Source organism: Eleutherodactylus coqui, chromosome 11 (assembly GCF_035609145.1).
Source record: "Eleutherodactylus coqui strain aEleCoq1 chromosome 11, aEleCoq1.hap1, whole genome shotgun sequence".
NCBI classification, from domain to species: domain Eukaryota; kingdom Metazoa; phylum Chordata; class Amphibia; order Anura; family Eleutherodactylidae; genus Eleutherodactylus; species Eleutherodactylus coqui.
In genome coordinates, this window is record NC_089847.1 from 51,167,987 (window position 1) to 51,182,486 (window position 14,500).

The 14,500-nt window shown below is 44.7% G+C and overlaps 1 protein-coding gene across 3 annotated transcripts in view; it reads left to right on the forward strand.

The window, feature by feature from the left end:
* Positions 1-14,500, forward strand: part of PRMT7 (protein arginine methyltransferase 7) — an 85,291-nt gene that overhangs the window by 20,316 nt on the left and 50,475 nt on the right. For 2 of the 3 annotated variants that reach the window (XM_066584072.1, XM_066584073.1), the window contains exons 2-9: positions 2,576-2,711; positions 4,219-4,255; positions 4,386-4,535; positions 8,395-8,503; positions 9,374-9,486; positions 10,648-10,877; positions 11,589-11,769; positions 13,987-14,114. In XM_066584072.1, coding sequence (XP_066440169.1) covers positions 2,620-2,711; positions 4,219-4,255; positions 4,386-4,535; positions 8,395-8,503; positions 9,374-9,486; positions 10,648-10,877; positions 11,589-11,769; positions 13,987-14,114 — 1,040 coding nt within the window. In that variant the 5' untranslated portion in view covers positions 2,576-2,619. The remainder of the gene's footprint in view (positions 1-2,575; positions 2,712-4,218; positions 4,256-4,385; positions 4,536-8,394; positions 8,504-9,373; positions 9,487-10,647; positions 10,878-11,588; positions 11,770-13,986; positions 14,115-14,500) is intronic. The other variant, XM_066584074.1, reaches the window with a different exon arrangement.

The following is a 14,500-nucleotide window of genomic DNA, read 5'->3' on the forward strand; positions in this document are numbered from 1 at the left end:
GGCCTGAGGGACATGACAGCTGAGATAAAGGGGATTATAGGAAGCCGGCACTACTGAGTATACTGGCTGACGGCCGCCAATATCAAGTACGTATTGGTACCGTTACGTTGTGTCTGCGCCAATGTGCAGGTATCGGACCTGAACTGCTCCGTGCGCTGTATGCAGATTACTGATGACCGTCCAATGGGCAGGCACCTCAGCCTGATGTCTCCAGCAGGTGGCGCTAGGGACGCTGCGAGGTACAGAATGGGCAAGTTTTTTTCTTCAATGGGCAAGGAAGGAACCAGACCGCGGGCAGAGGTGACCGCCTTTCGGACGCCTTTCTGCTAATTTGCATATAGTGTGCAGCGCAATTCAGGACTGATCTCTGGAGATTGAAGGAGCAGAGGCACAAAGTATAGGCACCAAATACTTCATATTGGCGGACAGCAGGCAGGATATTCAGGAGATAACTGAAAAATAGCGCAGGCTTCCTTTAAATGTGTAACATAATACCCAGCTGCCACTAGGGGGAGTGTGAGAGCTCACTGCACACAATGATCCGGTTCTGCGGCAGCTGTATACATCCATGAACAGTGTGCTCCCCCTAGTGGTGACTGCAAGCAGCCAGTATTTTATCACTCAGCTCTATGCGCTATAAATGACATGACTTCTTTTCAGTTCTCCACCAATCATACACGGCTGCAGTAGACCCTGTGTGGATGAAGGTGTCATAGCCATCTTTATCCACAGCCGGCAGTTCCTCCATGCGCATGATATGATTAAGACAGTCTGCACATTCTGCTCTAGAAGGACAGAAATCAATTTCCAATATCTCGGGAACAAGATACGAGCCGCCCCCATAAAGTGGTGGAGAAGCCCCTTGTCCTGGTAAGAGGGATAGTATCGCTATCTCGGTGACCTGCCACAGACAGCATTAGATTGTAAGACCGCCTTCCAGAAAGGTTGCAGAACTGCACCATCCCACCATATGTGTCTACAGGGACCGCAGCGGCAGGAATCCGGGTCCGTGGGGAACCTCTTGTGAAGGGCAACAGAACATCTACGCCAAAATGTTACAGTTCCTCTCTTGTCATCTGCCAGATATTGTGGGTTAAAAGGGATATTTAACATTTTTCTTCGGAGAAGTTCCTTTCGAGATGAGCTTCCTATTTGTAGACAAAGGTCCCTTATGGATAAGGTCGTCTGCACCCGCCCGTAGCAGTGCATTAACCCAAGGAGCTGTGTGTGGAGGAGGTGAGGATTAAAGACACACCTGAGTGTGGTGGCGCATGAGATTTCACCTGGGGGTTAGAGTAGAAATAAAATGTTGAAGATGGGTTTGTAGAAGCCAATTTTGGGGTACACACGACTGTTTTGATCACTTATTTAGGATGCTAAGTAAAAAAATGTATATTTGGGTTTTTTTGAAAAAAAGAAATGATCTACTACTTGCCATGTGGGATGAACAGTGTGTGTAATTTTAAAGTAGTATTGTGACAATACCAAGCATGTCATGTTTGTTTGTTTTTGGCAGAAAACCCCTGTATAGTGAGCAAAAAAGTGGATATTTTTTAGCTGTTTTTAACCTTTTTTATGTCCCTGTAGGAACCTTGTACCTGTGATCATGTGAGCTCTCAGATTATACACTGCAGAACCTCTGTACTGCAGGGTATTATCTCTTTTCTTTCAGGAAATTAGGCTATTGTTTGGCATCCATCAGCTTTCTGTGATTGAATGGCGAAGGGCTGCTAACGTCACAGAAGGAGCTCACTCCCTCATGTTAACTGCTTACATGCCACAGGAAGCACTGATTGGAGGATGTGAGGGGTTAATGGCAGGGATCAGAGTTCTGTGTGAAGCCGGCTGCTGGATGTCAGTGACCGCTGTCTCGTGCTGCGAATGGTGCAGGCTCAGCTCTTGAGCCCATACCATCTACACGCTGTGCAAGTACAGCATTTCGCACAGACCTCCTCCCCTCCCATTACGTACATATATGTCATGGGGCAGGAAGCGGCTGAAGTATATTCCCACAACTCACGCCCCATTGTACCAAGTTTAAAAGTCATTAAATTGTATATGCAATATTTAATGAACAGAAATGAAAGTGTCAGAAAACATCAACCAAGTCACCGATTCTATTGGTTTGTTTTGCCCTGTTGCCCGTGGTTATGTCCTGGGTCAGTTGTTGTTACCCGGCACGGTTGGGTTATGTTCACACTTGTCATATCCGCTGCAGGTTGTCCACAGCAGGCAAATCTGCACCAAATGGAGTGGATTTTGGTGTGAATTCGCCATAGATTTGAGCGGGTGACATCTGTGGTGAAAATCTGCAGTATAACTTGAATCGTGACGCGCTGCAGGTTTGAAACGTAATGCATGTTGCAGATTTTTTTTCGCAGCGTAGTTTCTGATGGCCACATGATCCTGCGTACTGGGCTACTGCACTCACCGCTTCTTGGATATGTGGGTTGCTGTTATCTATGGTACTGTGAGTGGTAATGGCGCGGTCATTACTGGTCATGTAGGCAAGCGGCCCTCTACAGATGTAAAGTACATTAGAATCTATGGTGCTAAAACGTTTCCTACATTCCAGCTTTGTGTCTCCAGCGCCCCCCAGCGTTCCCACGGATTGTGAGGATGGTGTTCTGCGGTCGGGTGAACCCCATTACTGGGGCGTTGGACTGGATAGAAGAGGATGAGAACTACGATTATCACCAGGAGATCGCCCGGTCAGTGCTGTAGATAATGACGTACAGGAGCAGAATCCACCTATACGCAGTACACTACACGCTGCTTAGAATGAAGCCCAGACGGATTCTGCTGCTTCGCCTGACAGTCCGGCAGCGGGATAAACATGTTGCGTCCGTTTTGCTGTCAAAAAACTGTATTTATAACATTGGGTCAATTTTGTTTTTAATTCCACCATGTGGATTTTAGTGCAGGTGTTGACTGCCAAATGGATGCACAGCGCTGTGCGCACACCGGGCAGGAAATCACGTGCTGAACACGTGAAGCGTTCATTCGCTGTGTGTGTGTGTGTGTGTCTGTTGACCATATTTGCAATGGAAATTTTGCTGTAGATTTTCCACTGCGGAAAATATGTTGCTGCCTGGCTCACACGAGCGGAATTTAATTCCATACTACATGCGCCTAATAGGCGGTGAATGGAGTCAGTGAAAGTACATTGATCTTCATTGATCCACTCACACCAACGTATATACATTGCATATATTACGCCCGTAGAAAAGCACGCAGCATCTTACCCCTTGTTACGCATGTACAGCCCTATTGTTCTCTATGGGTGCGTACGAAAATGCTGTATATAGGCATATATGTGGCGTTTTTATACACCACTGCTAAGAGACAATAGAAGAATAGTCGTTTTTTTTTGTTTTTTTTTAAAGAGGAAACCGGGGCGTGACCGTGGCGGTACGCAGGTGATACTCAGCTCCACACACTGGTTAAATTGCTGTGCCTTTTCTGCAGCGTTTTACCATACGGTCGTGTGAGCCCCGCCTTTTATGGATGTACAAGGATGCATCCACACGGCGTGTATTTCCGTAGTGGAAAAATCCACACCGAATTTGTCGCTGAATGCCATGGGTTAAATATTGTTCCTATTCGGACTGCCGATGAACCTCTACCTGTTTGTTAACACAAATTTCCTATACAAATGAATACATTTAAAAGGATAAGGCTAACTACACACAGGTGAGCGCAATACCGGGCTGAGAAGCTCTGCCTGATATCGCGCTCATCAACCTGCGTTTTACCCGTGGGTGCGATGCAATTTTTTAGGCAAAATCTCCTTACATGCGTTTGGTGAAATTTTTATTATCTTGCGCGATTGAGGATCGGATGAGTTTCCCATTGCTTTCAGTGGGCAAACCTTGCATCGCACTCTCATGCAATGTATTTAAGGTCCCATCAAAAAAAATACTACATGCCAGGATTTTTTCGCTCGCCACATCACAGTGAGGGAAAACATGGCTCATGTGTAAGACTCCATTCACATGTATGCGTCTCACAACGCACAAAACTCCCGCGACATTCTCGACCGTGTGAAATCATCAGGGCGTGTTTGCAATAAATGAGCATGGGTCTGCAGATCTATCCCTGTGCCGGACTGGACAACCAGGAAAAGCAAATGTCGTCTCAGCAATAAGTGTGTGCAGCAGATAAACAGCCTTCCTGAATTCTCCCATTTCTAACGTTATTTGCCTTTAACTCCCGCAGGTCGTCCTATGCTGACATGTTACATGACAAGGACCGTGTAAGTGGGGACAGAACTTGTTCTTTACTAGAACCCAACAGTGAAATGCATCCTTCTAGCTTTCCATAGCTCTTTACTATAATGTCGCTGTATTGGATGTGATTGCTGACCTTTTGCTTGTGTTGTGCAGAATAAGAAGTATTACCAGGGAATCCGCGCTGCGGTGAAGAGGGTGAAGGACAGAGGAGAAGAAGCCGTAGTCTTAGACATTGGGACTGGGACGGGACTCCTCTCCATGATGGCTCTTACAGCTGGGGCAGACTACTGCTATGCCGTTGAGGTGACCTTCCAATCCGCAGTTCATTTCCATGAAGTATTATAGAGACAGGGTGTAATGGAATAGCGCTGACTGCGCCACAGTACGGAGGTTCAGTGTGTTGTTTAAGTGATCAGGTAGTACATCCTCTACTGGAACATAAAAAAGTTTAGAAGTATTTAAAAAAAAATATATATATTAAAGCTTCAATCCTCATTTATTCCAATTCATCACATAAAAAGATATGTGCCAGCACCGAGTCTGTAGAAGTCTGAACATTTAAAGCATCACTTTATTTATCTCACACCATGAACAGTGTAGGAAAAATAGAGGACACCAGAACTGCAGTTTTTTGGTCAACTAGCCTAGATTAAAAAATGATCAAAAAGTCATATGTGAATTTTTAATCACCCAAAGTAGTGCCAATTAACCCAACGTCATTCCTCATTTCGATAACTAGGTACTAGAGATGAGCGAGCATACTCGCTAAGGACAATTACTTGAGTGAGTATTGTCCTTAGCGAGTACCTGCCCGCTCGGAAGAAAAGATTCGGGTGCCGGCGGGGAGCGGTGGAGGAGAGCAGGGGAGGAACGGAGGGGAAATCTCCCGCAACACAGCGCTCTCCCACTCCGACACCCGAATATTTTCTTCTGAGTGGGCAGGTACTCGCTAAGGACAATACTCACTCAAGTAATTGTCCTTAGCGAGTATGCTCGCTCATCTCTACTAGGTACCAAAGGGTTCCCATGGCAGCTGGGTGCCTGACAAAGGTCTCTGTGTCTACCATGTAACTCGGCGTACCACCCCGACTCTATCAGGGACTGATAAGTTGCCATCATAGGCTTAGTAGAATGCACTACAGAAGTAATGCAGTGTACTATCCCAGCAACTGAATGATCACATCTTCAAGTGCCCTTGAAGAAGAAGAAAATTGTGTCAAAAAAAGTTCAATCAAGTTGAATTGAAAAATAATACAAAGGCTTCCCAACAAAAGCCCTCTATTTATTTAAATAGATAAAATACAAAAGTTTGTTTAAAAATCACACATAATGATGGGTGTCACCGCGTTCGTTACGACCCAAATAATGAAAATATTTTGTTTATTTCGCACCGTGAATGCTGTAAAAATAACTTCAACAAGTAATGGCAGAATTGATTTTTTTTCTTTCCATTCGCCTACAAAATAATGCAATAAAAAGAAATCCAAAAATCATATATCTCTTAAAATGAAAACTACCAAATCGTCTCGCAAAAAACAAGCCCTCACATAGCTCTGTTGTCAGAAAAATAACAATGCTGTGGGTATCGGCGCGCGCAGATGTAGAGTCAACAGTTTGTTTTACTTTAAAAAAGAAAACGGGTCGTTATTGTGCAAAAGTAGAAAAAAAAATTCTATAAACCTGGTATGGTGATAATCGGGCGCAGCCATACAAGTTATTATGTCATTTTTACCAAATGGTGACTGCTGTTAAAAACAAAACAAAAAAAGGCAGAATTTATAGTGGTTCCCCCCACCCCCCACACACCTCCCCCCTCACACACATCAAAAAAACAAAGATGTAAGAAATCTTCTACAACACATTATATGTGCCCCAGAGTGATGCCATTAAAAAAATACAACTCACTCCAAAATCAAGAAGCCCCCGTACGGCTTTCATGTGACAGTGAAAATCACTTGGTCCTTAAAGGGGTTGTCCCGCGAAATCAAGTGGGGTTCAGCACTTCTGTATGGCCATATTAATGCACTTTGTAATATACATCGTGCATTAAATATGAGCCATACAGAAGTTATTCACTTACCTGCTCCGTTGCTAGCGTCCCCGTCGCCATGGCTCCGTCTAATTTCGGTGTCTTCTGGCGTTTTTAGACACGCTTGCGCAGTCCGTGCTTCTGCCTGGTGAATGGGGCCGCTCGCGCTGGAGAGCTGGTCTGGGCGTCCTCATTGTAGCTCCACCCCGTCACGTGGTGCCAATCAGCCAATTAGGTGGCTGTATCGGCAGTGGACCGCAAGGAAGGGGAAGACAATCCATGGTGCACCATGGGAGAAGACCCGCAGTGCACCATGGGAGAAAACCGCGGTGCATCATTGGGAAAGGACCGGCGGCCATCTTTAAAAGAAGAAAAGAAGATGCTGCGCGAACGGGGATGCAGGTAAGTGATTTTTAAAAAAAAATAACTAACAGAATTGATTTTAACAGGGCAGAATGCGGGGGTAAGTAACAAAAAAAATTTGGATTTCGCCGCGGGACAACCCCTTTAAGGCAAAAAAATAGTCTTGTTACTTAGAAGTTAAAAAGTTTTGACATTTTTTTTCAACACATCACATGGTACATTAAATGGTGCTTTTAAAAAGTACAACTTGTCTCAAAGAAGAAGCCCTCACATGGCCATGTGTATGCGCAAATACAAGACGGTATGGCTCATGAAAGGAAAGGAATGATAAAGCAAGAAACTCCACTGCCCAAAATATGGCTGTGACAGAAAGGGGTTGTTATTAGAGATTAGCGAGCCTGCTTGGGTAAGGCAGTTACTCGAGGGAGCCTCGCTCTTCTTGAGTAACTGCATTCTCGTCTGAGCAGGCTCGGGGGGGAAAGAGAGAGAGATCTCTCTCACTCTCCCACCCGCTCCGCCCCCCCCCCCCCGAGCCTGCTCGGACGAGAATGCAGTTACTCGAGAAGAGCGAGGCTCCCTCGAGTAACCGCCTTATCCGAGTGTGCTCACTCATGTCTAGTTAATATCTCCTCCATGCTTTAGGGGGGTTTCTGTTTTGGGGGGAATGCACCTTCCTATTATTTTCAGTGCCTGGTGACTATTACTATTACCAGGGTGACTGTTTCCTGGTCTCTTACGCTATTAGTGGTTCGTGGGATCTGTGTTTTTATTCTTCCTGTGGTGGGAATGTAAATCTCTCTAATAAAGCTTATATTTCAGTGGCACACTATATTTGGCCAGCATTGCCTTTAGGCAGTTGTGTTTTCTTAATTTTTTTATTTTGATTACAATACACAGCAGTTTTGGTGCAGCACCCCCTTTAGGTTGGTTTCACACAGCAAGTGCAATATTGGAAGGGTATCCTATTGATTTCAATGGAAAACCTCACATTGCGAGTGCCGTGGGATGTATTTAATGTTTCATTGAAATCAATGGGCGATGCGTTCTGAGGAGCGCCATAAAATAGGACATAAATGAAATAAAAGAGAAAAAAACCTCAGCGCTCGCACCGTAGAATAAATGAAAATGGAATGTACTGAAGTTGTCACTTACTTCCAGGAGGCGCCTTTAGGGTAGGCGCCTCCTAATCCAAATAGGCGTATCAGAAATGGCACCGATCAACAATGATGAACAGGTTCCACGATTTTAATAAAATAATATATAATACACAACGCGTTTCGGCCGCGAAATAGGACATGGCACCATTTTTTTCCCTTATAGCATCGCTCATCTATACGACTCCATTCAAAAGAATGGAGTTCATATTTGTGCGACTCGCGATGCTCACAATATGCAGAAGATTTATGAAAATGGCCTCATTGAGTATTGTTTAAAACGTATCGCATTACCAGGATTGCCCTCCTGTTAGTTGGTGACGTCAGACTTGATATACAGCCTGACGACACCCTTTGAGAGTGAGCGGTGGGCACCACCCACTAGACACATAGCTGGTGCCAGGACCCAGACCTGAGAAGAGCTCGCCCGGGGAGGTTAGAATAAAAGCAAAATTAGAGTTAGTCAGCCCGAGCCCTTTTGACTTTAGCGTAGGACAGATCCTGTTTAAAAATGGTCAAAAATGTCTTCCTGTCGCCTCCTGTCCGTCTGTCTGAGACTGTGTGACAACCTCTCGGTGCTCAGCTGGCCCTTACCTGTGTCTTACTCTTTTGTCAGGTCTTCAAGCCTATGGCAGATGCAGCGACACAAATAGTGAAAGTAAATGGCTTTGGTGACAAAATCAAAGTCATCAACAAGCATTCAACAGAGGTGACGGTGGGCGCCGGTAAGAGCGGGATGGTTTTTTTTTAAAACAAATGTTTTTTTGGAAAGGTTGTTGTAAATTTGTGTTGACCTCAATGAGATATTTCCACATGTGGCTCGCTTGTTTCTGCTTATGAAATTGAATCTATTGTTTAGGTTCTCTTTACTAAGCAGCCACCAGGTCCAGATGTTCTACACCCCCAGGTGCTTAAGGAATGATGGACCATTAGTTCTGATATTTAGAGGGACCCCATCACCAGGTTCATGCTGCCAAACCAGAGGCCGCATGGACCCAGCTCGGGAATGTATAGTGCGGGCGCGTTTGTAGTGTTTCAGAATAAGATCCAGTCCGAACGGAGCTCAGAGACTTGGAGGTGGGGGTGTGTTGGCCTGCTGACATTATCTAAATTGGCAGCTCTCTCCCTATACACAAACGGGAAGAGAGCTGTCCCTCTAGGCTATGTACAGCCGCTCTATTCATTTCAATGGGCATGCTGGAGATTATTAAGTACTCTCAGGGGTTGCCCCCCCAAACAATCATAAAGTTATAGGGAATAACTTTGTTTCAGTACAACCACTTTAACTAGCCCTGGAATCTAAGCATTCACCACTGCTAGCATTGACAGCATTCATCTATATCCAATAGTTATTTTATTGTATGATGTTTAGGTCTCTTTCTCGTGGGCTAGAAAATCATCACTACAAAATGCCTGTATGTGAAGCCCAGGGTTTCCAATGGGTTCTTTTAGGCTACAAAACGTCTCATGTGAAAGAACCCATTGGAAACCCTGAGCTTCACATACAGGCGCTTTATAGTGATGTTGCATCGCTACAAAATCGTGCGAATTTGTAGCCCGTGTGAAGCAGACCTTAAATGTATTTTGTACTGCAGATGGAGACATGACGCGGCGAGCCAATATACTAATCACAGAATTGTTTGATACGGAGCTCATCGGGGAGGGCGCTCTGCCAAGTTATGAACATGCGCAGCATAATCTTATGCAGGTAAGTGGACAAAATAATACACTTTATGCCTTTCAGACAATTCTGCTTTACATCCAAAATTCGGATTAGTTTTACTATATCTTTATTATTGTCAGAGCTTCGACTTTCTAATATACCACTCAAAATTCTCTGCTTACATATAGATTCAAAATATCAACTGGCTGGCTGTCTACAGCCAGTCACTAGAGGGCGCTCAGGAGCTTGCAGACTATGGGATACAGTAAGATAAAACAAATAACACATTATGCCTTAAGCTCCTCGAAGTGTGAGTGCAAATACTGGAGCTGGATCGTTAATCTTTTAAAACCATTTCTATGCAGGGGATTCAGAGCCACATATCAAAAAACTGACCTCTGACCACTATAAAGATTAAGACATACATTGGAACAGAATTGTTAACCTGGTTACAAAAAAGTTATTCACAGATGGGCATTTACTTTAAAGGGGTTTTCTTTGAACAATACTTTTATGTTATTAGTATCCCCCAGTGTTGGGCTGATTACTGTGTGCTATTCTGTTGGGAGCCATAGTGACCAGCTACATTGGGAAATCAATCAGCAAGTGGTTAGATTCCCTGCAGCTCCCCCACAGGACAAAAGAAGTATTACAACATTCCCTTTATAATCAGTGACCCGTAAGGCATGTATGTCCTGCGTGATGCAGAGAAAGACAGACGTTGTGAATCAAGACCTGCAGTGACAATAAAGCTAATAAGATGTCATAGTGAGACCCAAGACTCCCATCCAATGCTACGTGTATATACTAGACCAGGTTAAAGGTTATAATCATTGGTTCCAACCATTAAATTATGGGGCATGTTACTATGTGCAAGGCAAAAAACGATGTCTACAGGGTAAATCTATGGTAAATTCACATCTATGCAGTGATTACATGGCCTGTGCATGACATTTCTGGCTTGCATTTCAAGTCTTCCTACTTGTGTTGAATGTACCTTGAGATCTGCTACACTGTATCAGCCTCCTATGTAAATTTGTGTTATGTGAATATATACTGTACCTATTTTTAAGAATTGCCCATTAATATTCAGATTCTAAGACACCCGATCATTCGTCCTGTTCTACAGTTTCTTACTTTCCTTCTACTTTATCACATTGCTGTACAGTTATGAAATAATCAGTGCCAACAATCCTCTCTCACCAGGAGCGTTGGGAAGCTGTCCCGCACAGAGCCACTATTTATGCCCAAGTGGTAGAATCCCATAAGCTGTGGAGTTGGAACAAGCTCTTACCCATGCAGCTGGAGTCTGGAAACCTCGAGCCACCATATGAAATGCAAAGCTGCCCCGGAGCCCCCTCAGTGTGCGATGTCCAACTGAGCCAGCTAAACCCACGTGACTTCAGACCACTTAGTGACATCCTCGTTGTCTTCAGGTAGAGTCTTATAAAATCCACTGCTATAGTCCTTATGTGGAGACCTCCCTTGCTCCAGCTGTATATACCTTAGCGACTAGGTCAGTAATCATATAAGTATGTGAGCCACAGCCCAACGAGGAAGCAGTAACTTTTCTTAAAAGGAGTTGTCCGGGGGGGCCGAACTCCTTACCTTGATCTGTGGTGTTGGATCCTCCAAGTTCATGCCGCTTCTGACACCGGGTCATGTGGTATTAACCCTCTTTGTGCCCATCATGTCATTGCAGGAGGCTAGCTGGCTGTTCAGCTAAGTTTAATAACTAAGCCAGCCGCCTTCTGCCTCCATCGTCCGTGACAAAGAAGGGGGCTTAGTTGTAAGGATGAGGGGAATAGCCAGCCCCCTGCCATGACATGATGGGCATAGAGAGGGTTCATGCCATGTGATCTGGTGTCAGAACAGGGCTGGAAGTGGCGGTTTTGACACCCCAGGTCTGAGTAAGGATTTAGTCTGCCTGGACAACCGCTTTTAACTAACGAGTAATAATTACATGGGGCCCACTTACATCATCATGTCCCTCAGACAGAGGCTGTTTGAAGCTATTAGTGGGGGTCGGTGGGGTCCCAGTCTTGATTTGCTAGTTGAGCTCCGTCTATAGATCATCTCCTATATGGAACAAACATATCAGCATTTTCCTTGTAAATCACCAGTTGATTGTTTCTTTATTCTGTAAGAGTGGACTTCAGCAAGCAAGTCAGCAGTTCTCCGGCTTCTCATATTGTGAACTTCACATCTTTGGCCGATGGATCAGCGCAGGTGGTATTATCATGGTGGGACATTGACATGGACCCTGAAGCTACAATCATCTGCAGCATGAAGCCAAGCTGGTTATATCCTGCGCTGCATGCTGCGCCGGTAAGGAACTATATTGGGGTTGGGTTCTCCTTAGATAAGAGGGAGGCAATGAAACGTTGGGTAGAGGGTTTTCTCTTCCCCTGGTAAATATGACTAACATACCTTACCAGAATTCTCCTGAGTATCAGACAAAACACTTGTTTTCTGATCATTAATCATGATGCAGGATCATTCGGATTTGACCAGCTCCAGAGGAAAGGTGGATGTTGCCGTTAACAGGGCGCTAGTTCCCTTTAAATCGTAAGCCTGACTTGTTGAAATTAGGATCATTGGTCTATAATGGTGTTAATTATCCTGAGAGGCAGCGGTGGTGCCGGGATGCCACAGGTCTGTCTGTTGAGATTAATCCCATTGCTTTACATGCGTGTCAATCAACAAGAAGTATCTCTGTGGGTCTGCAATACCACATATGTGCACTTATGTCACGTTACACATGTCCAGAGCAACTAATTTAATTGGTTCATGCGGATATCAGTCATCCTTAAGTATAGCGGCAGTTTCACGCATACGCACCCATTAGAAACCATCGCATTGTTTAGCAACAGTGTCCATCAGCTAAAGATCTGCTCCCATCATGCCACGCATGCGCACAAAACCTTCAAAAAGCTGGGGCTGGTATATCTTGCAGCAATGAGCATAATGCGTATATCTGTTCTACTAGTAAAGTGCTCGTATCTAGATAAGATGATCGTCCACGACTGTATGTAGGGGCAGAGGATAAGAAGTAGTCCACAAACACACATGCCTTTTAAGAAAAGAGTAATGATACAAATTTGCCACCATGGACCTAAATACATAATAGGATGCCAGTAAAGATGGATACATTTATCTAACAATAATATATCCTTATGCAACACCTTGTTGGAAGACGTTTCACTGCAAACAAGAAGGTGAGGAGAAAATATTGCAAGCATGTTTCAATGGTTGGCATACTTATTTATATGTAGTCCTCCCAAAATAAATACTGCACACAGCTACCATAGAACTCAACAGGAGCTGCGCTTGCAAAACCAACCCGAGCTGATGCACAATGGTCAGTGCTTCCAGTGCGGACCGCAGCGACAGCGGCCCTGGAATCCGGGCGGAGGGTTCCCGATGATCTGTCTGTGCACACTGCTTTTCAGCGCTACATTTGGTACACATCAAGTATTTCATAGGGCTCCTTCCACCTGTCCTTTTGGCCTCCATTGAAGTGATCTATATCTGTATACCCTATTGTAACTGTATAGGAATGTACAGCAGAGTGCACTTACACCGGGCCGCGCAAAATTATATACCGCTCAGTATATGTATTTTTTAACATTCTGGCCAATGGATGACTATGGTTATGCAATGACATATATCAGAGGTATATATTAGAAAATCTTTGATAATTATCTGTATAAAGGTCCGGCATACTCCGCAGCACTTTACAAATTAGAGGGTACATGTACAGAATCAGACATTACATACAGTAGTAAAGTAATACTGGTCCAGGGTGCAGAGGAGGAGCCCAGAACCACTGACTATGCCACATTCGGCACTGTAGTCACAGATCACAGCTCTGTCCTCATGCAGCTGAGCTATAAAGGAGCAAGAGGAAAAATAGCTCATCACCCCCTTATATGTAAAATTTTGAGCGGTTGACTGAAGGGTCGCTTTAAAGAAAAATCTATTGCCATCTATTTGCATCCTTCTCTGGGGACAGCATTGGGTAGTGACCGACTCGCTGATTACAATGATATGTCTGCTGAATGGATCTGTGCAGTAGTTTGGGAGAAACTTGCATTTATCAGTAGCAGTACATAACTAAAGGACTACTTGAAGTAGTCCTGGATATTCATGAGCTGCAGCTTGCCCAGCCCACCCTCCAGCCATTGATTAACCGCTCTGTCTACGCACAGGAATAGGCCAACAGCTGTCATTGGCTGGTGGGCATGGCTAGCTGCAGCGCATAGGTATCAAAGACTGGTCCGCAGTGTTTGGCTGCTACTAATAAAATACAAGTTTCTCCCAAACTGCTGCACACATCCATGCAGCAGACGTATTGGTGTAATCAGTGGGACAGGCACCACCCTATGGCGCTCTCCGAGAGGGCTGCAGAGGCATGGAGACGGATTCCTTTTAAGTTTTACGCTGACTTTTAGATTTGTTATATCCGTGTAATCTATTCCGTAATCTTGCCATCCCTCCTTTTTTTTTTTTTTTTTTTTTTTTTTAAATCTAAATGTGTTTTAGTGGAGGGACCACTGGATGCAGTGCGTGTACTTCCTGCCAGAAGAAAAAAAGGTGACGCAAGGGGAGGAGATTTGTCTCATTGCTAACCAGGATGACTACTGTGTATGGTACAACATGACAAACTCAAGGTAACAGCGCATGCTCCAAATACTAAACTTGAATGCAAATTCTTCCACATTAACTATATTGTTAGGTGCATTAAAGGGGCTGTCCGGGTACAGGACAACATGACCACCCCCACCCCACCCCCTGCGTTAACTCAAGAAAAAGTGCTGTACCTTCCCCTCCTCTGCCGCCATGATGCAGCACTACAGCCCTGCCGTGGTCTCATTATTTGTTATGGCAGATTGTGTTACTGGAAGTCAGGTGCTTGCTGCACCCAAGCTGAACTGGCATCATGGTGACCAGGATGTGGGCACTTATGCCAGGAGAACCAGGAGCGATGCTACAGCCTCTGATTGGCTGCAGTGGTCACCTGACTTCCAGTGACTATATCTGCCACAAGAAACACTGG